This window comes from Procambarus clarkii, chromosome 31 (genome assembly GCF_040958095.1).
Source record: "Procambarus clarkii isolate CNS0578487 chromosome 31, FALCON_Pclarkii_2.0, whole genome shotgun sequence".
Lineage (NCBI taxonomy): Eukaryota > Metazoa > Arthropoda > Malacostraca > Decapoda > Cambaridae > Procambarus > Procambarus clarkii.
Window position 1 is genome coordinate 19750082 of NC_091180.1, and position 26463 is coordinate 19776544.

General features: G+C 36.7%; 1 protein-coding gene across 9 annotated transcripts in view; it reads left to right on the plus strand.

Annotated features, from left to right (window-relative positions):
- LOC123758751 (fibrillin-2) overlaps nucleotides 1-26463 on the plus strand; it is a 344156-nt gene that overhangs the window by 293085 nt on the left and 24608 nt on the right. For 8 of the 9 annotated variants that reach the window (XM_069334438.1, XM_069334440.1, XM_069334445.1 and 5 more), the window contains 23 exons: nucleotides 2044-2166; nucleotides 2790-2888; nucleotides 3643-3801; nucleotides 3959-4117; nucleotides 4951-5073; nucleotides 6202-6321; nucleotides 7656-7775; nucleotides 8455-8574; nucleotides 9064-9183; nucleotides 9701-9861; nucleotides 10853-11054; nucleotides 11482-11601; nucleotides 12255-12418; nucleotides 12829-14684; nucleotides 15022-15150; nucleotides 15692-15838; nucleotides 17723-17865; nucleotides 18429-18626; nucleotides 18942-19139; nucleotides 19463-19577; nucleotides 21994-22050; nucleotides 25819-25955; nucleotides 26146-26285. In XM_069334438.1, coding sequence (XP_069190539.1) covers nucleotides 2044-2166; nucleotides 2790-2888; nucleotides 3643-3801; nucleotides 3959-4117; nucleotides 4951-5073; nucleotides 6202-6321; nucleotides 7656-7775; nucleotides 8455-8574; nucleotides 9064-9183; nucleotides 9701-9861; nucleotides 10853-11054; nucleotides 11482-11601; nucleotides 12255-12418; nucleotides 12829-14684; nucleotides 15022-15150; nucleotides 15692-15838; nucleotides 17723-17865; nucleotides 18429-18626; nucleotides 18942-19139; nucleotides 19463-19577; nucleotides 21994-22050; nucleotides 25819-25955; nucleotides 26146-26285 — 4910 coding nt within the window. The remainder of the gene's footprint in view (nucleotides 1-2043; nucleotides 2167-2789; nucleotides 2889-3642; nucleotides 3802-3958; nucleotides 4118-4950; nucleotides 5074-6201; nucleotides 6322-7655; nucleotides 7776-8454; nucleotides 8575-9063; nucleotides 9184-9700; nucleotides 9862-10852; nucleotides 11055-11481; nucleotides 11602-12254; nucleotides 12419-12828; nucleotides 14685-15021; nucleotides 15151-15691; nucleotides 15839-17722; nucleotides 17866-18428; nucleotides 18627-18941; nucleotides 19140-19462; nucleotides 19578-21993; nucleotides 22051-25818; nucleotides 25956-26145; nucleotides 26286-26463) is intronic. The other variant, XM_069334442.1, reaches the window with a different exon arrangement.

Here is a 26463-nt window from a genome sequence, read left to right on the forward strand (position 1 = left end):
AAATTCTCCATTTCTCAGAACTTCATAGGAAAATGGTAAACATCATACTCCAAAACTTATTGCGGAACCATAAAAATGACCGAAACAAACTTGGAAACACACCAAGGTGGAAAAAAAAAATAGATGCAACAGTGACCAGACCACAGATAAAACACACCAAACATTAAACACAGCTATGGATACAAATTAAAAGTTTTATCCAACACCAAGTCCTGAGACTTCATGCAGTGCCAAAAGTAACTTCAAACAGTAATACATCACCTTAAAAGTATCCTTCAACATTGAACATTTATTTGGAGCTGACCTCCCACTACATGTAAAAAAAAAAAAAAAAAAAAAAAAAAAAAAACAGCATTGAAAGCACTTGGGACATATCTCCAATCTACCATAAAACTTGGCTACAGCTGAATAACACATGCAATGAAAAATACTTTGATTACCAGTTATATAATGTAAACATTGTAACAACAGCAGCAGTAGCAATCATCCGACACCGTCATCATACCATCCATCCAACCAGTTGATTATATCAGTTCTAAGAAATAACACAACATGGTCTATTGAGACTGACACCATCATGACATATCGCCCCACAACACAACTCATGCAGTTACCAGGAGGAGAACGTCTTCGAGCAAACTTCATGCGTCACAAAGGAGGAGTATGGTCAGTTCTGCTCTTCTTTTTTCTTCATATATTTTTGTCTTATTTGTGTTTCACTGCTCTTGTGCATTTAAAATTCAAAATTTTGTGTTGCCAACACCTAGGTCAACTGTGCTCTCTCACACACACAGCACTAGTTGGAAGCAGGTTGACAAGGAATTCAGTAATGCAGTAATGCAAAGCCTAGTCAATAATGAGTTAAATACTCCACTGGATATGCCAAAGATATCGTTAAAAAATGAACCGCCATGCTCCCTCTGATGAAATAGCCAATACTACAGTATGCATTCTGCCTACTAAACTGTTCTAGACCTTATTTTTAAAGGCTGAAAAAATTGGGGGGGAGGGGGAAAGTCCTGAAAATGTTATTGATAAAAAATGTGACCCCTACGAACACAAACTAGAAGATAAAGTTAACAGTTCACTACAAGAGCAAGATATCTTGCTCTTGTAGTGAAGATTTGCTCCTGAAGAGCTTAAGGCACAAATGTTGACTATACCATTACATGCACATTTCAGGACTGTCAGCCCCATTGATCTACATATAATAATAATAATAATAATTTTATTTAGGTAAGGTACATACATAAAGAGATTTTACAAAGTTTGTTGGCTTTATAGATAGAGCTAGTACATACAATGCCTAAAGCCACTATTACGCAAAGCATTTCGGGCAGAAACATACAGTATAGCATAGGCAAAAACATGTATAGCATGAAATATACAGTACAGCATAGGCAAAAACCACAATATCTCATTCAAGGCACCTGACAATGCACAGACAACAAAGCTCCATCAAAGAGCATATAATTTTTATACACGACTAGAAATATCCTGACCAACAACACTAAAATAATTGACAGATACAACGACAATAGACATCGGCGAAGCCCTATGTATCAAACAATCTCAGCCAATTATCAACAGCCAACTCACACTCGGGTACATTTTACCATGCTCAAGACCAAGGCAGAATATCCTGCATATACTGCCTCTGGAGTTGCTTCATTTGGCTAAAAGGCCTTCTTGAGTTATCCATCATCAACTGGGTAACACCATACTTCACCTCATCCTTCTTAGTTATATATAATGTTGCTCCAGCTAACTTGTATCCACTTCGCCCCTGCCTGTGAAAATGTTGCCTGGCTAAAAAAAAACGTCTCGTAGTCAAGCTATTTATATTTGTAAAATTAACTTTGTTGAGTTAATTTTTCAACTACTTTCTCAAGTGTAGAACATAAGAAAAATAGAGGATTCATGCTAGAATCATCGATCTAAGTCTTTCTATGGTATTCAGTAATGTATATATTTCTATAATTAATTATTGTATAATATGCAGTACAGTATTTATAATATTAAAATGTTAACTGATATATGCAGATGTGGACGAGTGTGAAGTTAACAATGGTGGGTGCGAAGGTGCCTGCTTGAACAAGCTGGGTTCGCATCAGTGTCGCTGTGCCAAGGGTTACAGTCTCGCCACTAATGGCAGATCCTGTATTGGTAGGTACAATGCTCTCTATTTGTGCTTTACAATTTATTATACGATTACTAATACTCTAATGCAGGGCATATAAATAAAAGAACAAGTTCTCATGAATGTAAAAACAAGCGCACACACACACACACACATATACTTATGTATGGGAACACCCACCTCCCATGCACACAAGCATATAAAGAAGATTGTGGAACATTTGGAGAGGGAAAACTTTATAACCGAAATACAGTACAGGCTTAGAGGGAGCAAATCATGCTCGACAACTCACATTTAATTCTTTTGACAGTTAACATAAGGCAGAAGAGAGCAGGCTGTGTAGATTGCATGTTTTTAGACTGTCAAAAAGCCTTTTGTACTGTTCACCACAAAAGGCTGCCACAAAAAAAATATAAAAACAGGTGCTTGCCTATCAGTAACAATAGGGGGAACGAGATCTAGCTCTTTCTTGGAATTCTCTTATGGTTTCTCCCTGAAATGTTTCTTCTCCATAGTACATACAACAATACAGTACAGTACTGTGTTTATAATTACATTGCAATTTTGCATCTTAAGCCATTTAAAATACATATTATGTGTTTAATCTACATTAGTTTGTGTTTTATATATTTTTCATTTTAAATACTAGATAGAAATGAATGCCTGTTAAGGAATGGTCATGGACCCTGCCAGGACACATGTCACAATACTGATGGTGGCTACTACTGCACTTGTGATAATTTACCAGGTAAGCAAGGCTTAAGTTCTCCAGTTTATAGTGCTACTAGAGAATCTGTTGTATTTGAGCTTATGAAAAACTGAGAAAACAGGATAAACCTTTGGTTGATGACCAAACCACAACTCCGAAGATGGAGAGGCGACAACATTTCGATCCGTCCTGGACCATTATCAAGTCATCTCCATTTTTTGGAGATGACCAAAATGTCTGGATGTCCATCCATCCAGACTGGACCATCACGTCTGCTCACATTTCTGGAAACGGTAATCAGCAACTGTATTCAGCCAAAGGACTTCTGAAGATGTAGCTTACATGGACTTTGATAAAGCTTTTGATAAGGTACCACATGAGAGACTGGCAAGGAAATTACAGGCACGTGGAATAAATGGGAGAATACTGTACTGGAATGGATAAAACAATGGTTTTAGCAATTATTTTTCTACATTCATGGTGGTATTGCTTGCAATTCAAAGAAACGCAAGCAATAGGTCAAATAAATGCATACCTTACATTTGTAAGGTATGCATTTCAAGGTCAAAAGTCAAAGAAATGCATACCTTACAAAGTAGAATATGAAGTAATTTAGAGAGCTGCCATAAAGACAAAGATTAGCTAGAGGTGGATATGTCGAGTTGTCAGTAGACAAGTATAAATTATTAAGATCGCTTCCATCACAACATTAATCTAATGCTATATATTATACTGATGTTAATGTTGCAATAGAGTGTAATCCCCCCATATTAATTAGCCTTACCTGCTTCAGGAACACATTTGGGATCTGACAATCACACCTGTGAAGATGAGGATGAGTGTGCCATTAACAATGGAGGCTGCTCTCACATCTGTCTTAACACCTTTGGTCAGATTTTCTGCACTTGTCCTGAAGGATTTGTCATGGCCATGGACTGGAAAACATGTGATGGTGAACTTCACTTCCTGTTTTGTATTTCCATTTGCTGAACAAGATTACATGATAAATTTCCCTTTCCTGTACTCATGAAACTGTAATATATTATTACACTAAGTAAATTAATCCTAAATATTTTGCTTTTTATAAAAAAAAACTATGTTGGCAACAGATGTGAATGAGTGTGAATACGAAGATGTATCAAGTAAGTGTGAGTATGGCTGTATCAACACCCAGGGTGGCTACCATTGTGCTAATGCTGATGAACTGGTTCAGACACTTGAGTGTCCTCCTGGCCTCATGTCCACTGAGGATGGCCTCAGCTGCAAGGGTTAGTGTTCATTTTCTTAACTTTTTTCATCCATTTCATATTTGCTTCTTACCCTTTTCTCCATATTTTGCAGATTCCATCACTCATCTTCACCTCCTTTACTTAATGTGTTGTTCTTCAGCTAGAGCTCTCATCTTTGTCTTTGTCTTCCTCACTGTGTTGTTTTTCTTAATGTCAGTGCTCATCTTCCCTCCCTTCAGACTAACCTTTTGCCTTAATTTAGTTTTTACTCGTCCATGTATATATTGAGTAACCAAGATAATGTCACACAATCATGGCATACATGTGTATTAATATCAACCCACTTACTCATTTTACTATTAACTCTTACACATGCACTTCTTCTTGCATATAAACTTTTCATAGCATTTAACAGCACTCTGTTAATGATGTATGTGCTCATAATTCTCTAAAAGTCCTTCACTATTAACTGTTTCTTATGTTTTTTCAAGTCCATACATGCGATGTACAGCTTATAATTGTTCTCGCTTGTCCTATCTACACGCTGTCTCAATGTATATATGTGATCTACATGCCTCCTTCCATCATGGAACCCACTGTCTTCAGCACTGATCAGTTTATCAGTGAAATCCTGTTATCCTGTCTACAAGATATGCTTCCTTATTGACTTGCCTTGTCTTGTCTATGGTACATAAGCTGGTCTTCTTGATGTTAGATACAGTGTTGCTGTTGAGTCATAATGGCAAATTCCTTATCTGATAGCATAGAGTGGAATTTGTTCATGCTTGTTGCAATAATATTGTAGATTTGGTTATCTTGTGTTAATGTTGTGTGTTATGATTCGGTTATCACATAATTTGTGACTTCGGCAGATGTGAACGAGTGTGAGAACGACAACTTTGGTTGCTCTCATGCCTGTATCAACACCCACGGTCGTGCTCACTGTTCCTGTCCTACTGGCTTCAGCCTTGCACGTGACAAAAAGTCTTGCCATGGTTAGTCCTAAATTACCATCACCACAGTCTTCTCTTTCCTAATTATTTAATATGATTATATGATCTAGGTGATTATTTTTTTCAGTGCAGTACTTCAGTGTGCAATGATTTTCAAAACAGTTAATTATGTTTTATTATTGAATATCAGCAGTGACTTTTCAACTACTATGCAGAACTGCATAATAACCTTTGCAATACTTACAAGAAATCAAACTTAGGTACAAAATTAAGGTGTGCACTTGGCTTCTGATGTTGTATTGTAAATGTATTGAATGTAATAAATTTGCACCTGTATTTTGTATTACTATGTAACCATTTTAAATTAAGTATTTCATTTTTTAATGCTGTATGTATTACTGTATTAATTTTATTATTTATAAAGTAATTTGTACTTTAGGAAGATTTTAGTATTTGGATGCATATTTTATTTATTTATTTTCTAATTATCAATACTGTACCCCATTTTACACTTTTGTGGGAAGATATACATAATAAAAAAAGGATTTCTGTTGCCTTTGGTGGAAAATGTTATAGAAAGATGGGTTCCCAGCAAATATCTCCCACACCCACACCCCTGTATTGCAGGGGTTACGAGTGTGATTGCCCCTCTTTCCTCCTCACACACACAGGAGTGCATGAGTGAGTGAGCGAGCGAGTGAGTGAGCGAGCGAGTGAGTGAGCGAGCGAGTGAGTGAGGGAGCGAGCAAGTTGTAGACATTAAGGTCACCATCATCCCTACACCATTTGCATTCATATACATACTTAAATGGATATATTGACCTTGCTGTGGCTTATTTTTAAACAGATAATTTTTACTTGTGTATACCTTATGTATGGGAAGCCTGGTCGATGACCGGGCCGCAGGGACGCTAAGCCGTGAAAACACCTCAAGGTAACCTTGATGCATTATGGGTGCCAATGTCTCTTTTCACCAGTCTTAAGCCTCCCCACCCCATGAAAGTGGGAACCTGATTGTGATGATCATGATGCATTGTGTATCTATTCTGTACCCCATTTGTTTCCAGTCTAATATATTCTCTTCTCGAGCATAGGTTAATGTTCACTGTGTACACGTGTTCGCTAGTTTTATTCCTTTTAACATAATTTTTTCTCTGCACTTGTGTGTAGATGTTGACGAATGCTCGAAGGACCACAAATGTTCTCATGGGTGTGACAACACTGAGGGATCCTTCATCTGTACGTGCCCTGATGGCTTCATGTTAGCACCTGATTTTATATTATGTGTAGGTAAGCATCGTAATGGTTTTTACCCCAAAACTTCATTGTAATTAAGTGTCTATGGATTCTTAAAAGTTTGACTTTGGTATTGAGGCCAATACTACTGTACTATTTCAACTACTATTGCCTTTCAATAGCCAAAAATGTATGGCCCATGCAGGAATATCCCTGAAAAAAAAAAAATTAGTTTCAGATATCTTTTAGGAAATATTGGCTTAAAAAGTCTTCATTTGACTGATACTGTAATGAGGTTCCTTATTAAACTTAAATATTGATAGTTTTTTATCTAAATAGGCTTCCATTTAAAAAAATTATTTGCATTATGGTTGACTATATGCCCCTTATGTTTAGTGGAAGCATCTTGAACAGTCTTGGGTCTCTGATGTTGACAGAGCTTTCTTTCAGAGTACCTATTGCACCTCTGCTATGCCTTAAAGAGCTACACAAGGCTTATGAGACCCACCCTTTCCAATCAAGAACTAGGACCAGAATCTGGCTCTCTGTGAGGTGTAGGAATCTTGGCAATCGGAGCTCAACCCAAAGTCAAAAACTCCAGCAGAAAGCATAAGCACAATAAAATGAGGTTTTCCTTTGCTCTGTGCCTTTGTGGTTATGGGTAAGGGGCTCAATTAGTTTGCTTGGCTTTCTGGATGTTAGTAACTGTCTCGATGGATTGGCTGTGGCAGTGGCATTGCTATGCTTTAAGATCCAGTGGCCTATAGTTGCTCTAGAGGTCTTAGGGAACAATGGCCAGTTCCTGGGACTATGGGTTCTGGGTTTTGAATCCCTGCACCTAGGTCTCTGACCTGTTGGCTTCCTGTCATTCCTCTGGTCCTTTTAATTTTGACCAACTGTTGGTCTGTCCTTCCCAGACCAACTTTCTGCTCTTCAGAAACCCTTGTACTGTGTTTCCACCACAACTGTTATTCGCCTTGTAATCCAAGGATACTTAATTTTTGCAATTAGTAGACTGTTTCATTTTGCTTATGCTTTATGGTGAAGGTTTACTTGGTTTTGGGCTCATCTGTTCATCCTTAAGTTCCCCTCACCTTGTTGAGAAAGTCAGAATCTGGTCCTGGTAAGCAAGGGTGGGTCTCAAAAGCCTGGTACATCTCCGTAAGGCTTATCTGCATCAGTGCTTAGTTTAGGAAGCCACCGAAGTCCACAACAAAAAAAGGAAGCCTTTTCACATTTGTCATTTGATTTTTGGGATTCTATTGTATTTTTCATATATTTGAGCTTGGCTTTCATTCACTGTGCACATAAATTTACAATTTACAAGTTATTGTTTAATGTTCTGCCCTGCTTACATTAAACAAATTTCAGCATTATCGTGTCCATAGATATAGATGAGTGTTCGGGGGGCCACGATTGTTCCCATGGATGTGACAACACTGAGGGATCCTTCACCTGCACCTGTCCTGATGGCCTTGTACTGGCATCTGATCTCATCACTTGCACAGGTAAGCAGACATCAAACTTGGTTGAAGAAAAGATGTCTGTTATTTATAAAATTGGAGAAAATATTTGTTAAGGGAATGAAATGATTCTTTCTAAACGTCCGGTAATTCTTCTCCAGTCCAGAGCCTTGTGACTACCCATTACATAGTTTGCATTTCAGGCTGTTGACTTATTTCCCACCATGGAAAAAACCTTGGCTAATGGTCTTGCCACCTTACTGGGTGAAGTCAGGTGGCTACTCCTTCAAATTAATGAAAGATTCTTCTCAAGTCAAAGGATTTCTGTTCCTATCTGGACTGTTTTGGTGTAGTTGTACTCAGGTATTCTACTTGATTACCATCCTCACCTCTTCTCTTCAGCTTATTGCAATGACTTTGCATCATATTTCCTGAAGAGAACCCAGCATTCATTGCAGTATTCTTTCATTCTAGTTATAAGTTTATATGTTAAATTTCAGTTTGCAATCATCATATATATACTGTAATTCATATGTCTTGCTAATCCAGGAATGCCTCCAAGTCATCTTTTGTAAACATGATCTAATCAGTTCCATTACTGTACCTTTATGCCACATTGGGGGATTTTTTCTTTTCTTTTCTGATCATTTTCTGACAAGACGATATGTACTACTTTCATCCTCGCTGTATTAAAGATATTTATGTCTTGTAACGTTGTTTATAGATACCGATGAGTGTTCAGAGGACCACGGCTGTTCCCACGACTGCGTCAACACTGAGGGATCCTTTATTTGCACATGTCCTAGTGGCTTTATGCTGGCATCTGATCAGGTCTCCTGTGTTGGTGAGTGGATACAAATCTCTGCTTCTGCTTCTTGAAGTTGCATGCCATCAAAATCTTCAGTTGAGTAGCAATCATAATGAGTCTTGTAATGATGTATTTTAATTCATCCATGTTTATTCAACATTTGCAGTAGGTAATTTGTATTAATAATACAGTATTTTAATCCCTTTTTCCTTCTTGCAGTTCACTGTGTTATCTTTAACAGAAGTAATCAGATGAAATATATTGAATACCATATGTTATGTAAACTTAGAATACTTTTAATGAGTTTTCATAGAGGTTTAACGGTGCTAACATTGATCACGTGTTTTCGTGAACGTAACCTATGGTTAAATAATAATAAATTCTTCTTCTATTCCCAGACCCACACGATGATGATCGGTAATCCCTCACATATTGAGAATTCATCTTACTTATAACTTGGTAGTGATGCTCTCACTTTCTGTCTCCTTTACATTAAAATACATTTCTTGTGGCATCTCTGTATAGATACCGATGAGTGCGCAAAGGACCATAAATGCTCTCATGGTTGCAACAACACCGAGGGCTCGTTCACTTGCACCTGTCCCGGTGGCTTAACATTGGCACCTGACATCGTCACGTGTATTGGTAAGAGGATATAATAATTGCATATTTCATTGTTTTAATGTTTTGTTGCCTGTGATTAACAAAGTGTATAATAGGTCTAAGCTGATTATTTATGAAACTATGATCATTTATTTAAGGAATGGGTTTTCTTCTTGGGAATTTTGACTAATTGTAAACAGTATAATGAGAGAAAAGATGTACTGTACATATTAATCAATTTATTTAAAATGCCAGATGTTTTAGTCTTAAATGCCATTATCAGTGCTAAAAAGAAAATATTTACATCACAAAATTTGCTAAAAACAGTAAAACATACATTCAAAATTATATATTCAATCGAAATGACTAAAAATAAAAAACTTAAACCTAAGTTATTTATAATACAAAGTAAAACAAAATGATATACTGTATATCTTTCTGTAGGGAATATTGAGGACATTACCGAGGCCATATTTTTTTTTTTTAGTGCCAGCCAAAGAAACTAAAAGTATATTTTCCCAATTTACATACTTCCTCACTTACCATTATTTTTTATCAGACATAGATGAGTGTCAAGATGATAATGGAGGATGCGAACAGATCTGTGTAAACCTTGAAGGATCATACAAGTGTGACTGTGAAGAAGGTTATGTCATGGCCAACAACGACACCTGCATTGATGACGACGAGTGTATTGACGACAATGGTGGCTGTGAGCAGGTGAAACTTATTTTGCAATGTAGTTTCAGTGTTCAGTACCAAATTAAATTTTTTATCATCATGTCGGTGCATATTTTGTTTACTGATTTGTTATATAGTGCTTAGTATGCTAAGCATATACAGCAGTGCCATATTTATTCAATTTTGTATAACCTGAGAGTGTATATACAGTAGTGCCATAGTTATTCATTTTTGTATGACCTGAAATTGTATGCTTATTGCTCAAGTTATAGAGCACATCATGTGTGTGGTCATTGTAAATGACATTGTTGCCAAAGTGCATCTAAAGGTATGCTTTCTTATGCCAGTGTTTAAGTATCAACCAATGTTAATAAGTTCTAAATTGTACATTGATCAGTTATTGCTCAAAGAATATCAAATGATAGTGTACATGCCAGCCATGTTCACTATCATGCCAACAAAAGGAAGATATATGATTTCTGTAATTTTAAATTGTTTTTGCATACAGATCTGTCATTGATATGAATATACTGTATATATTTTGTAATGGGTTTTTTAATAAAAGTTGTGACATTGATTGAGAGTAGAGATGTCACTGGGCAAACAAACGGGCGGTGCAGGTACAGTACGTTCCGTTTCGTGTTTGCTGCCAGCAAGAAATAGGCTGTTTTCACGCAGGACACAATATTCCTGCTAGGCTCTGGTTGACCTGTGCCCAAATAGTGACAGGAAATTTTTCAAATGTCCTTGTTACAGTACCTGGAAAATGGAAACAAAAGAGTAACATTTAATAAAATCAACACCCTTCTCTTTGAGAAATAACTGGGCAAACAAAGGAGCTCCAGTTCTATGTTCTGCAAAATGCCAGTTTGCTAACTAAATAATACTCCAACTGTCATTAAATGGCAGAAGTTGAAAACCAAAAAAAATTTACCTCTGAAATAGGCCAATTTCCCAACGATAAACACGCCACATTTTGTCAAGATAATTTGAGTATCAAATATCTTAATTATCAATTATCTTACTACAGAAATGCAGCAATGAGCAAGGTTCTTACTCCTGCTCATGTTCCCCTGGATATGTGCTTGAAAACACTTATGACTGCAGTGATATAGATGAATGTGAAGAGGATAACTTTGGTTGCTCTGACGACTGCATCAATACCAGCGGTGGTGCTCACTGCTCTTGTCCCACTGGTTTCATCCTCTCCAAAGACAACAAGACATGCCATGGTCAGTCATATTATTTTTTTGAGTGCATTGTTTTATTGTAGTCCTGTAGTGTTTGAAAATTTTGTTGCTTCTGACATGTGTTATGATTAGTTTCATATCATGGCCCGGAAGGATTGTCTGGGCGTCAATCACATGATTCAAGGTTTCCAAACATTACTTGGAGAAAGGTTGAGAGTTATGAATTTTCTTATGTTTTTTTGGGGGTTTTCATCTCGGCAAGTTTATCTTTGACCTCCGCAAGCATCCTGGTACACGGAAACAGACAAGAAAGCTGGGAGTGATAATGTACTAGGCTTTAGTGTTCTGAGTGTGTTTCTGGATGCCTGGAATGTTCAGTCTCTGATGTGTGCAGGTGATGTAAGCTTCCTAGATGCATCCTAGAAAGGGACATTTTATTACACTTAACACTTTATTTCTTTTTCTCCAGACATTGATGAATGCTTACATGGTATGAAGTGTTCCCATGGGTGCAAGAATATCAATGGATCATTCTCCTGCACCTGTCCTGAAGGCCTTATTCTCTCACCTGACTTTATTTCATGCCTTGGTAATATGCATCAGTCATGGTTTTTGCTTCATGAACTTGGAAGATTGTATTATACAAATAACTATTGTACTTAAACAGATTTATAAGTGCTAACTAAATGTATAAAATATTTTGTATTCTTAGATGACAGTTGGTTAAATACAGTAATAATTTTTATGACTCCAATTATTGTTTAAGAATCAGTTATGCTCACAAGCTATAATTTATGGAACTACATTTTCAGTCTTGATAGCGAGAGTTCAAACTATGAAGTACAGTTATTTTTAATGTCTTTTCAATCATTGCATTTTGTGACTTATGGCTCCCTAGGTTGCTTCCTGAGCCAAAACCTTTATGGTCCACTTATGATTTGTAACACCCACAAGCCTCTCATGAATTTTATCTTATGACAGATATACCTTAGAAGAGGTTCTGCTTTATATTTTGGGAAGGGCTTCAGGCCTGGTCGTGGACCGGGCCGCAGGGACGCTTAGCCCCGAAATCATCTCAAGATAACCTCTCTAGAAGAAGGGAGACAGCTGCCTGTTTTTGTATTGAACTGTTTTTGTATTGAACTGTTTTTGTATTGAACTGTTTTTGTATTTTTGTATTGAAATGTAAAAATTGAACACAATTTTTACATCTAGCATTTATGTACATGCTTTCTTTTCTAGATTTGAATGAATGTGCAACCAACAATGGAGGATGTGAACAGATATGTGAAAATTTTGAAGGCTCGTTCTTCTGTGACTGTGAGGAAGGGTACACAATCTCGTCTGATGATGTATCTTGTCTTGATGTCAATGAGTGTGCTGAGAACAATGGTGGATGTCAGCAGGTAACAAAATATATATACTGTATCTGAGTATTACCTTGTCTGCATAAGTGCAAAGAAGTGCAAAATATTTTATTAAAAATGCTTTCGTTTCCACTTACAAGTATAGTTTATATAGTTAATCTTTGTCCAGTTACCCAGCCACTGGCTGTCATTCATTGACTGTTGTTTATGTCTAACCACAGTAAAAATGTTTCTGCAAAGGAGCAGGAAAATATAAAAACTTAAATATGCACAAGTTAGGGTGGTTCAGAATGTGATCAAAATGTATCAGAATATTAAGAAAGAAATATGTACAACATACCTTCCCATAGACATAGATGGACAGTTGTGTTATTGATATGTATATTTTACTGTACTTGGCAACACTTGTTTAGTTCACTGGCAATTACATTATTTTGTTTAAATTACAGGAATGTGTGAATGACCAAGGATCATTCTCATGCTCATGCTATGCTGGTTATGAGTTGGAGGATGACTTTCACTGCAGTGATATAGACGAATGCTACCTACAGCTGTCAGAGTGCCAGCATGACTGCCTTAATCTTCCAGGCAGTTACGACTGCCTCTGTCATGATGGTTTTGAGCTTGCCTTAGATAACCACACCTGTATTGACATTGATGAGTGTGGTGCTGACAATGGTTGCTCACATTTCTGCACCAACCACAATGGCTCGTATACTTGCCACTGCCCACCTGGGTTAACCCTCCATGATGACGAACATGCTTGCAGTGACATTGATGAATGCCAAAAAGATAACGGCGGCTGTACACATACATGCTCCAATTTTGATGGTGGCTATGAATGCCTCTGCCCTGAAGGATTACAACTCCTGAAGGAAGGAAGTGCCTTTGAGAAGCTCCATGTTTGCATTGATGTGGATGAATGTCAGGATAATAATGGTAACTGCACTCATCAGTGTCATAATTTCGAGGGTGGCTATGAGTGTAAATGTCCAGAAGGATTTACTTTTAGTGAACAAGAGAACGAATCTGAAAATCTTCACGAGTGTGTTGATGTCAACGAATGCCGAGTTAATAATGGGGGATGTAGCCATTTCTGTCTTAATACTGAAGGTGGAGTGGAATGTCAGTGTCCTAAGGGAATGAAACTTTCTGAGGCAACAGTGAACCAAACCCTGAAATTGGAATGTCAAGACATAGATGAGTGCTTAAAAGACAACGGCGGTTGCAGCCATTTATGCGTCAACCTTCCAGGCACATACGAGTGCGAGTGCCCCGATGGTTGGCAACTTGAGGCTCCTCATGATTATTTTAGCTATTTTGATGAAGAAGTTCCAAACTTTGATATTTTCAATGAAGTTATTTGGAGAAAGTGTGTTGATGTGGACGAGTGCGATGAGAACAATGGAGGATGTAGTCATAGTTGTGATAATGATAATGGAGGTCACAGATGCTCTTGCCCTCCAGGGTACTGGCTTGGAAAAGATAACCTTACATGCTATGACATTAATGAATGCAATGTTGAGCGTGGAGGGTGTTCACATCAGTGCACTAACACGTATGGATCCTTCAAATGTTCATGTCCCAGTGGTTTCAGACTGTTAGATGTCACAAGATGCCTTGATATAGATGAATGTATAAGTGGCAATGGTGGGTGTTCACATCTGTGTGTAAATCAAGTAGGAGGCTATCACTGTACATGTCCTCCTGGGCTCTTAATGGAAGATGACAATACTACTTGCACAGATGTAAATGAATGTGGAGATGACAATGGTGGGTGCTCACATAACTGCCACAACCTCCATGGCCGATACACTTGCAGCTGCCCGTCTGGATTTATACTGGCGGAGGATGGCCACACCTGTGAAGATGAGAACGAGTGTAAAACAGATAATGGTGGATGTTCTCATAAGTGTTTAAATAAAGAAGGATCTTTCAAGTGCAAATGTCCATCTGGGCTCACCTTGGGCGTAGATGGCCTTACTTGCCTTGACGTGAATGAATGCGGCATCAAGAATGGCGGCTGCTCTCACCAGTGTGCCAACCATCAAGCTCATTATACCTGTCTTTGTCCTACTGGCTTTACCCTTGCCTTCAATGAACATACTTGCATAGACATTAATGAATGTGATATTGACAATGGTGGCTGTAGTTACAAGTGTGTCAACACGGAGGGAAGCTACGAGTGCCACTGCCCATTGGGCATGGAACTTGGGAACGGACACATCTGTCGTGATATTGACGAGTGTGCTGACGATAATGGTGGTTGTAAAGGCAATTGTCATAACACAAGAGGATCATACAGGTAAGCTTTTGGCAGGACACATTAATTTTACAATGCTTTACAGTCTGCTATCCAGAGCATAAATGTTTAAAAAATGAATTGACAAAACATTATGTAACTTATTAATATAACCAATTGTTCAAACCAAATAATAGTAATACTGTATTAGTAGTAATGTACTACTAATGTAGTAGTACATCAGTAGTACATTTTATATAGTATTAATGTACAGTACTAATACAATACAGTGCATTGTAGTATGTAGTACATTAGCTGCCTATATAAAAAATGATAGAGTACATACAGTAATTTGATGCAGTCAGGTAGTTAAAATTAACTGGTATGTTTACTGTGACAGGTGTGAGTGTGGAATTGGGTATCGGCTTGGAGTGGACGGAATCACCTGTGAGGACATAAACGAGTGCAACCTTGCTAATGCAGGATGCTCACATGGTTGTGTGAACACTGAAGGCTCCTTTACTTGCACGTGAGCTATTTCCATTAAGTAATATTCTCTTGGCAAGTCGTTTACATTATACTCAATTGCAACCAATCTTGCCTCAATATACATATGTAGGATTGTTATTGCATTATTAACTTTGCATTTACCTCTGTTTGTTTCAAATTATATTTGTTAAAATAGTTTGGAAGGCTAATTTATAGTTTATATACTGTGTCATTACAATTTATATACTGTACCATTATGATTTATATTCTGCACCATATAATACAGGTATTATAAATATAATATTGTAATATTATAAATTATAATTTATATGCTGTACCATTATAATTTATATACTTCACCATTATCATTTATATTCTGTACCATTGTAATTTATATGCTGTACCATTATAAATTAGTGTTTTGCTACATTTGTGTAGCCATTCACAATAAATATTGTGAATAATGATTCAGTGAAAGTACATTACTGGGCTTCTCTTTTCAAATAGCTTTATAGGAAAAGATACAAAATAACTATTGTTCCAAAGTACAATTTGAGAAAAGTTTTCTCTTCGCCTTACAGGTGCCCAGCAGGGTATCAAATTGCTCAAGATTCGTATACTTGTCTGGATATAAACGAATGCCTTACTTTACCTTGCCAGCACGACTGTTTTAATACCCCTGGATCATTCTACTGCTCCTGTAGGCCCGGCTATAAGTCAAAACCTGAGTAAGTACTAAATAATAATGGCTTATGAGACCTATAGGTAGAATATTTGTAAGTATGATGTGTGTGTTAGTACATGTATATATGAATCGTATAGCTCTGATACTTTCTACCTCTCATAGAAGCAATTTTTCTAAGATAATACTGATATATTAATTTGTATTCTTCAAAACAGGTACAGTGGTACCTTGGTTGTCAAATTTAATCCGTTCCCAGAGACGGGTCGTAAGCCGAAAATTCGCAACCCGAAACGAGTTTTCCCTATAAGAAATAGTGTAAATTGAATTAATCCATTCCAAACTTCCAAAAATATTAACTTCAAAATACATTTCATACATAATACACACAAATATTTTGTACTAAAGTATGTACAAGTTATAGCTTACCTTTATTGACGACTCTTGTTGGCGTATGGAAGACAGTGAGGAAGAGGGGGGGGGGGGAGAGGTGTTTGTAAGGGAAGGGAAGGGGAAGGGAAGTCCCCGTCCATTATAACATCAGGCAGTGATGACGTCTCTGGGGTACTCTCTCTCTCTCCTACATTTTGCAGGCATACCACTACGACCTGGTTGTGGCTCACTGCTTGCTTGCCTTACTAAGAATCTATCTAAAGACACTTGTTTTTCCTACATTTTAACACTTGTCTGTAATGAGACACCACATTGTCATTATAAAAGTCAATGCAACAGCCTGCTACAGCTTTATCTGGGTGAGATTTTTTCAACAAAACTTTGCAGTTATTTCTATACTTCACACATTTTCTTAATGAGGAAGGGCCTGTACTGCCTCTACTCACAACTACTTTCTTAGGTTGAACCTTACCACTAACTTTCATGGGACCCATGATGTGATGATAATAATTACTTTTATGTTCAAAAACCAAAAAACACAAAACCAATGAAATTCTTTACAAAGAATTCAAGAGCGATCGTCACTAAGCGGGCGGGTCTGGTAAACTGAAACGCAGGTGCCCGTGCCACCAGGAACCACGCGCTCAATCGACCCAAACGTGTATCAAAAAAGTCGCAAGGTGAGGCAAAGGTTGTAACCCAATTCAAATTTTCCTACGAAATTTCATTCGTAACAAGAAAAATCGTAAAGAGGGGCGTTCATATCCCGAGATTACACTGTATAATATAAATAGGGAAAATAGTAATATGGTTATTATCATTAATCTGTCTCATTTCATGGGGTGGGAAGGTAATAAATTTGAGAGAAATTACAATAGTACAGTATTGAAAAAGAAGTTTACAGATATATCATTACAAAGAAATGAGCACTGTCACACTCCAAGAAATTATCCATAGTAGCACCTCACTGTTTCTTAATGCTAGGTATAAAGTGCTTCTTGTGATTTGTCACATTCAGTATAAATAAACACAATCATTCTTACCTACAAACTGCTAACATTTGCCATGTGCTTTAGTGTATCCTTTTGTGTTGTTCATACTCAATTCCTGCTTCCTCACACTCATTGCCGTGCAATACCAACACATTCACTCGTACACGCCTTAGGGCAACCAAGGTGTGAAGAGTTTGACTGGTAAATATAACTTGAATTATATGAAGGGGCTAGTACGCTTCTCATGAGATGGACGGTGTGTCCGCTTGAACATTGAAGTGCATTTGGCACTATTATTATGGCAGTCTTGAAGATCCCTGCCTCTAATGGAAAGATGGGGGTGGGATAACAATAGTACGTATTAGCATTCAACTGAACAGTCTTCGTGACCGTTACTGGAATTTCACCATTGGGAAGCAAAGTAATTAGTCAGTTCATGAGGCTGGACCTCAGGGTGTACCTCTGCAGTACTTCATATGCATATGGTTGTGTTAGATGTGAATATTTTGAAATGTGCTCATAGAAATAATTGTTCATGTTTTCAGTGCTGCTCACCAATGCTGGGATGTCAATGAGTGTGAAGAGAGTAATGCTGGTTGTGCCCAGGACTGTTTCAACAGTGTGGGATCCTATCACTGTGGCTGTTCAGAAGATTATGCACTTAGTGAGGATCTACACTCCTGTGATTGTAAGCATTTGGAATATTTTTTTAAGTACTGATTGCCACAAAAGTATGACTTCATTTAGAAACACTTGCCATATAGTAATAATAATTCTGTTTCCCAGCAGCTCTCACAGCTCCATAGTTTTACTTCTTTAAATCCCTTAAGTCAGGACCTGTGGTTTTAAGATCTTCTGGATTTAAACACGGTGCAAGAAAAGATTTTTTTTTTTTTTTTACCTTTACCTGATTTACCCGAAGGCCACTAACCCTAGTGGCCTCGAAGAGGACAGGAAGTCGGCAGCTTGTTGAAGGTCCCCCCCATTTACCTTGATGATTTTTTCCAGGTAGATAGCTATTAAAGTCTTGCATATTCATTACTTGAGTCATATGCCATGGGGGCAGGGAATGGAAGTGAAAATTATTAAAATGTTCAACTTCAAGAGCAACAGGTCATAAATTCAAGCTATGGAGACTTAGCCATTTTCAGCGGGACAAGAGGCTGGATGGTAGGTGGGCAGGAGGGTTATACAGTACTGTATATGATATATGACCCTCTAACACAGAAATATTACTGTAATTTGCCTCAGATAAGACAGTGTTCTGCCCAGTCATAGTTGCTCCTTTACACGGTGAGATGACCTGCTCAGAGGAACTGGTAGGTGGAGCATACCCAATGGGCACCACTTGCACCTTCTCATGCTCCAGGGGTGCAGCACTCCATGGAAATGCCAATACAACTTGCCTTCATTCTGGAATGTGGTCATCTAATCCAGTCACTTGCCAAGGTAAGACTGATGGACTGTATTTGGCTGCAGGAGCAAATTATGGGCCAAATGGCTTATGTTAATTAATATCATAATCTTGATTTTATTAGTGTATTGTTGAATGTTAGGTTTGAACTAAGCCTGTAGATGTTGGGAAAGCTGAAATCAATAAATCACAAAAAGTTATTATACTTTAGAATCCTAGGATCTTCTGATTATGTTGTTGTTATTACTGTAGTATAAACACAATATATATATTATAATATCATAGAATTCTTTGTAAATTATTTAATTATGTGCCCTCATTTCACCTGTTAAATCTTCCTGGCGGATTAGCGGTGAAATGCTCAATGCTAGCCGAGGTAGAGCATGGAAGGGTGTCGCCAAAGAGATGCATTCGTCGCACGTCGGGTGTGGGTCAACACTGTTACTTATCGTGCTCGTCTGGGTATCGGGTGGTTGGCAACCCAGTACGTACATGTCAGCCCAGTGGCACGTGGTCGCCAGAGGCTCCCAGCCCCTACTGTGAAAAAGGTTAATGTGAATAAGTCTTGTGGAAGAGTGAAAAGTGAAATTTACCCCAAAAAATTGTTACAGTAACAAAATTTTAAAATAATTTCAAATGTTATTAACAAATAACATTTGTTTTATAATATATTATAAATAATATTTTATGAACAAATAACATAATAAATTATTAACATAATTTATTTAGTGTCATAATATGACACTAAATTATTAACATAATTTATTGACTACTGTACTATTAAATTATATAAAGTTTATTAAAGCTGTATTTAAGTTTAAAGTGGCTTGTTAAGTGTTCTGATAGTTTCCCTGTGTTCTCTTATGCATAGACACCCTGAAGCCATTTATTCAGTGTCCCAGTGATGTGACGGTTGATCTTGCCCCTCACCAGAACACTGCTTACGTCAGGCTTCCCCAACCCAAGGCCAATGTGGATTGGTTCAGGTCAGTACCCAGTCAAGCAGTTTGTATCTATGTATAATGTTAAGGTTGACACAGTTGTTACTCACATGCAGAAGAATTCTTCATTTAGAACGCATTTAATTTGTTCAATTACCTGGACTAATAGATAGTCTTATATTTAGGACCAAATGATGACACTAACCAAGTTATAAATGATAATAAAAAGACACCCAGGACTGCATCAGTGTTCACACTAGAAGGATTAGACAACATTCTAATACTCATACAAATGTTTGAAGCAGGGGGAGAGAATGAATTAAAGGATATTCTCATAACATGTGAAATAACTATGCAGAGCATTAACAGATTAAAGGATTCAAAACCCCCAGGTGTGGATGGAATTCAATCCAAAGTCATTAAGGAACTGGCAGATGAACTGTCTACCACTGAAACTCCTTTTAAGAAAATCTCTGGTCAAAGGGATGGTTCCTCGAGACTGAAAATTTGCAAGTGTCACCCCAATGTTTAAAAAAAATAAAAAGCTCAGCAGAAAACTGCCAGTCGATCAGCCTAACATTCCACTATCTAGTAAAATCAATGGAACATAGTTTTTATTAAAAATATAAAGTTATTCACATTTTTGGAGAAAGTAACCACTATTCAGACAAAGAACCACATGAATGACCAGCAAGAAAATTACAAGCACATTGAATAATTGGTAAAGAACACAAATGGATAAAACAATGGTTAAGACACAGAAAGCAAATGTTCATCCTAAATGGAAATTGATATGACTAGAGAAATATGTTGAGTAGGGTACTGTAAATGTTCAACTTGGGGCCAATCCTTTTTGTCATACACACCAATGACACAGATGAGAATATTATGAACTGCATCAAATTTGCAGGTGATACTAAGATCTCTGGTAAAGTAGGAAGCAAAAATGATATTGAGGCCTTACAAAGAGCTCTTCATGAGCTCCATAAATGGTCAAAGATTGGTAAATACTTTTTAATATTGAAAAATGCGAGACCTTGTATGTAGGGCATAACAGTGCATATCAGAGTTATCATATAAACAACACTACCATACAGCAGATTGATACAGAAAAGGACCTGGAAATCAGAATCCACCAGTCATTGAACCATTCTCAAGGCCTGACTTCACTAGCCATGTTGAGTTATCATGGGTCTGTCATTATGTTTTAATTTTAAAGCAAATATGTTGAAAGTGATGCTGAAAAAAATCTTTAACAGCAACACGTTACTTAATTCTTCATTCATAAGGTTTAGTGACTTGGCAAACATTGTTTACTCAATACACAGTATTGTAGATTGAATTGTTGTCCAGTGTCATTTTCCATGTATACAGTATCTGCATTCTACATTAGTACAGTGTACCTCCTGTTAGCCTTGTACAGTGCACCTCTTATTAATCCTGTACAATGCACCTCTTGTATAGTGTATACCAATGTCTTGTATAGTGCACCTCTTGTTAGTCTTTGCACTTATAGAATAGATCACGCACATTATAATATGTATTTGTCTTTGGAATGTTGTTATCTAATATTGTTACTCATTATTCATAGATTCTGAATGTGTAGTTTTTGGTGTCGTCCTTAGAAGTTATTAGTTTGAAATATATTTACAAAACCTAGTATGATGCAAGTTGTTATTTTGTAGTAATATTGGCAACTAGTAAGTTTGTTTGATCATTTGCTGATCTAGATTAACAGTACTAATTAGACTGATATTGTGTTTACATTTACAGTACAACATTCCAAATTCCACATTACTTCCTAGTTCTTATCTAAAAGGAATTTGCCATTGACAGTAGACCATACCAGGTTTCTGTAGTTGGATAGTGATTGCATGCAGTGAGAGAATCTTAAGGTCCTTTCTTCTTTTTATTCCAAGAAAACCTCCATATGCTGTGGAGAAGACACTTTAACTAGAATACCTGGTTTGTGTGCATTGATCAAAACCAGTCATCAAATATTAGCCGTTTTGTTTTTAATTGATTAAATAAAATCTGTATGCTCGTATTCATCTATAAAAGGACAAAACAATACAAAATAGCCGTAATCTGCAGGCAATGAGTCACAATAACGTGGCTAAAGTATGTAGACCAGACCACACACTAGAAGGTGAAGGGACGATGACGTTTCGGTCCATCCTGGACCATTCTCAAGTCGATTGTCTCAATCCTTGAGACAATCGACTTGAGAATGGTCCAGGACGGACCGAAACGTCGTCGTCCCCTCACCTTCTAGTGTGAGGTCTGGTCTAGCCGTAATCTGTACTCATTCCTTATTATCAAAATGAAAAGTTACACCAGGCTACAACTTTAGTGTTTGTGCTCATGATATATTGAGAGATGTGTGTGTTAACACTTAAGAATAAAGGACCTTAGGGTTGGTAGCCTCCTCAGTGGAGTGTTGACGGAGGTGGTCTTGTAGATATGTCTCAGGAGTCCAGCAGAAGAGAGAGCAGGACCAGGACCCCACAAGCACAAGGTAAAGCATCTCGTCTAGGACACTTGTCTCCTCGCTCACCTCTTCAATATATTTTGGCCAGCTTCCACTTTCTTGGTTTTAGCTTCCTTATACTGTACCTGTGTACTGTATCACCTTTCTATTCTTGGAAATGTACCTTCTTATTAATTTGCTTTAGTTGCTTTTTTATTGCTTATTTTAAACAAATGGCATGCAGATATGCATAGTTTCCAAAGAATGATATTGTACTCATTTCTTTAAAAACTTGTACTGTTCTGTACCTAAAATGTTATTTTCAAGTTTAAAGTCATATCTTTATACTGTATTGCTTAAACTAGTTATATTATAGAATTAACTTTTTAACCATAAAAATGATTGAAGTTTTAGAAAATAAATAATAGCACACTGAAACAACTCATAATATCATGACCGTTTTTGAAATTTTCTGAATTAGATCACACCTAGTAAGCATCAAATGGAAAAATTATTGTTTAAATAACAAGATGCACAAAATACAAAAAAGTCTGCAACTATGTAATAATACTGTATTATGTTTCAATAATTCATCATTCAGCATAATTCATTTCCTACATGTATGTAGGAAAGGCAACAAGGCTAGGAGGCAACATCCCAAACCCCCCAAAAATTAAACTCATGATGAATACAGTGTGGTGTCCGCTCCACCAAGCTTACTTCATAGACAAAGTCGATTTGCCATAAAAATAGCAATTCAAGATCTTGTATTTTGTTCAAAGTTTTTACTATTTACTAATATTGTTGCTAAGTATTTCTTTGCTGAAGTATTTAAGAAAACATTGCATAATACAGTTTGAGACATCTTATCTGTTGTAGATATAATCCTTTTGCAACTAGAAGTGTGTCGACCAAGTGCTTTTCTCCTACACTCATATAGCAAGACCTCTCAATACAGTACTTGTCAATTTTGATCCATTTTCTTTCGTTATTTAATTATTTACGAGTTGAAAGATTTCTGCCAGCAGGAATCAGGCTAAACTAGGAACAAAGAGGGAAGGTATCTTAACGAGAAAGAAAAACTAAGTAATTTGAGGAAAGTGAGCAAGCTGGGAAGTGCCATGTGAGACCTGGAAGCAGAGGTTTGAAGGGAAAAATCCTCAAGAAGTCAAATCATAAGGAGTTCAATGAGGTTGCTTATAAATGATTTTAGCATCAGTTTAGTGTAGCAGTTTTAGCAGCGCTTGTTTTATATTACATACAGTAGTAGTGTACTGTAGTACACCACTTCTACAGTAGTAGTGTACTGTAGTACACCACTTCTACAGTAGTAGTGTACTGTACGTGCTTGTTCGTTTTATTCATGTACGGGTGTGGTTCTGTATGATCTGTCGACACAGATCATACAGTTAAGTTAATTAGCTCTTCTCCTTAAATTTGCATCTTTTATTACTCTATTTTGTCTTTAGGTAAACTTATTTAAAATACATAATTTATTTATAATTTTGTCTGATGTGCACAAAGATGTGTTCTATCATCAGGGACCAGAAAAAAACCCAGTTGCAGTACGTAGTGAAAAATGCCCAAACTCTGAGAGGACTGGAATTCCTCGAAAGATTGGCACATGTCCGGTCTTAACTAGTTTATTTGAGCTAGATGTCATTATTGACTACATGCACTAAAAGATATATTGATCACATACAGAAATCACAATAGCGTGATGCATCAAATGAACAAATCCACAAGGGCTGTGATGAAGGTTCAAACCTACGTCCGAGAGGATCCCAGATGCGCCTTAATTGACTGTTTTATTCTACCATGTCGTGGTACAGTCGATTAAGGTGCGTCTGGATTCCTCTCGGACGTAGGTTCGAACCCTCTTCACGGCCCTTGTGGATTTGTTCATATGTTGATCACATTGTAAATATTGTCATTGTTGATTACATACACTGAAAGATATATTGATCACAATGCATATATTGTATATCAACCATCCACAGTATATGAATACAAGGCTATGTTCATATATAAAGCAGATTTCTATTTTATATCAAACAGCTTATATTGTATATAACAAATGAGTTACTAAAGAGTATATGGGACATGAACACTCAAGGCATACAAACTAATCTGATTTCCTCAAAGAAATCCAAACTTTAATTTCCAATATTCAGTAACAATGAAAATTGATATACTGTAAATATTGTTGTTCTCCCCGGGTTTACTGTGAAAGGAATGTAACTCGAAATACCAGGTAACGTTTCCATTGTGGTTGGAGGAAGAGACAGTAGCACACGGAAGGATTCTGTTGTATTGAATCAGAATGAATTACCTTTCTGCTGCTTCTTAGTTAAGGTTGCATGAGAGCAAATGGGGGAGGTCTATTACCATTTAATATTGCATATATTTTTGAACTATGATGAGAATGACATAATATGCCTTATAATTACTGTAAATATAATTTATTATGTGAATTTTTGCTGAAAGTTATATAGCAAATACTGTACCCTAACTGTACAGTTAGATATGTGTAACATGGGGAATACATCATAACTATACAGTTAGACATGTGGATCATTCCTGAAGGCCTGGTTGAAGAGGTAATGTTCTCATGTATGGTACAGTTATCCTGTAAACTCGCAGGAGAACACAAACAAGATGTTTCAAGCTATTTATCTGTACTGTTCTGTATTACAAGACATACCCTTGAGAATGTTTGGAAATACCAATAAATGCTTGGATTATAGTACAGTATCTTGTTTCTGTTCTGTTAGTTTACATGTTTATACACTACCAACAGTAGCAAACCACTGTGGAAATCAGTACCACAATGGTTTGCCAAAATAAAGTTGTATGTATTGTATAGATGTTAGTGTTACCCTTGCTATAGCTACTTATATTGTAAGTCACTCTTGCTATATTAAGGTTTGAATAATGTAAATTTTCCATTGTTTTTGTATTTTTAGATTCAACTTTAGCAAAAAATATTTAATACTCGTAGACTAATGTTTCCTCTTGCCTAATTGACACCTGTAATTGACATATGCATTCTGTATTTTCTTCAATTAACTGTCTTTTCTGCCTAGTACAGTAATGTCTCCTAGCATCATATGTCTGACAGTGGCTTCCACTTAATACCCTAGATTTTGTTATAAATACTTCCAGCAGGAAACGATTGTGTAAATTAATAATAATGAATGTCCAATTTATTCTTCCCCCTCCCCTCCTCCAACAAAAATGATTTCCTTCACCCCCAAACATAGTGTAGACAAGTCATCATATGAATACTGTTCATATACAGTATTAACATTTTCACTGTACTATACTGTAGGTATTTGTAATACAGCACTGTGTATGCATATAACGTCTGGCACACCTGTTTGCTTCGTTTGCTTTGCATTGTATATATTTGCTTTGATACTGTTAATAGAGAGCATGTCATCTTACAGTATATGAATTTTGTGTAAGGTACAAATTTATGTAGTATACACAACATTTGTGAGAAGATAATAAATTTGTGAATATGCTTTAATTCATTAAATCTGGGGTCGCTGTAATGATTCAACTCATTACACTCCAACAATTTATATCTTTCTAAAGCGATATAGTTAATAGTGTAAATCTCGTCAGTTTTATTGTTGTTATTGTTCTACAGCTGTATTCATTCTTGAAACTATTAATTTGATATTGCAAATTATGCTGTTAGTATACTGTATATCACCTAGCATTTGTATAAGGAAATTCTTATTGCTCCGACTAAGTGCAGTAATTTAGTTTTGCTTAGTAGAAAATGCATCTCATTATGTATTTACCCAGATATGTTGATGCCGCTCCTGACTGGGCAAAGCAACTGGAAGCTGATCTGCCATCTGGGAAAACAATGGTGACGTTTGTTGCCCGCTCTCCAGTTTCAGACGAGTCTGCTGCATGCTCGTTCACTGTGGAAGTTGTGGGTCAGTCTTGTATCCCTTAGTTAAGTTTTTGTTTATAATGCCACCGATTATAAGAAATTCATAAATTCTTATTTGGCATGAAAAATTTGAGGAAGAAATTTTTACAGATTTTTCACCAAGATATATCTTGTCTTACTGTGTCACGATATTTCTATAATAAAGAGAAGTAATTTAATATTTGTATCCACAGATAAAGAGGATCCACAAGTATTTGGCTGCCCAAAGTCTTTCAATGTTCATTTATCAGATGGAGAAGTGAGCTCTGAAGTATTGTGGAAGGAGCCAGTCTTTAAAGATAATGTGGAAGTTGCTCACCTCTGGAAATCTCTAGTTAGTATTAGCATCTTTCAGAGAAATTTCTTAAATCTTAGTTAAGAATTAGCTTGTATTCTTACAGTAGATAATTTCATTATGCACTGTTTATTGGGTGGATATCATCTACAACCCATTTTAAATTAAACATTGAATGTAAGAAAATTCTGGTCTCTAGCGGACCACTCGGTAGTTT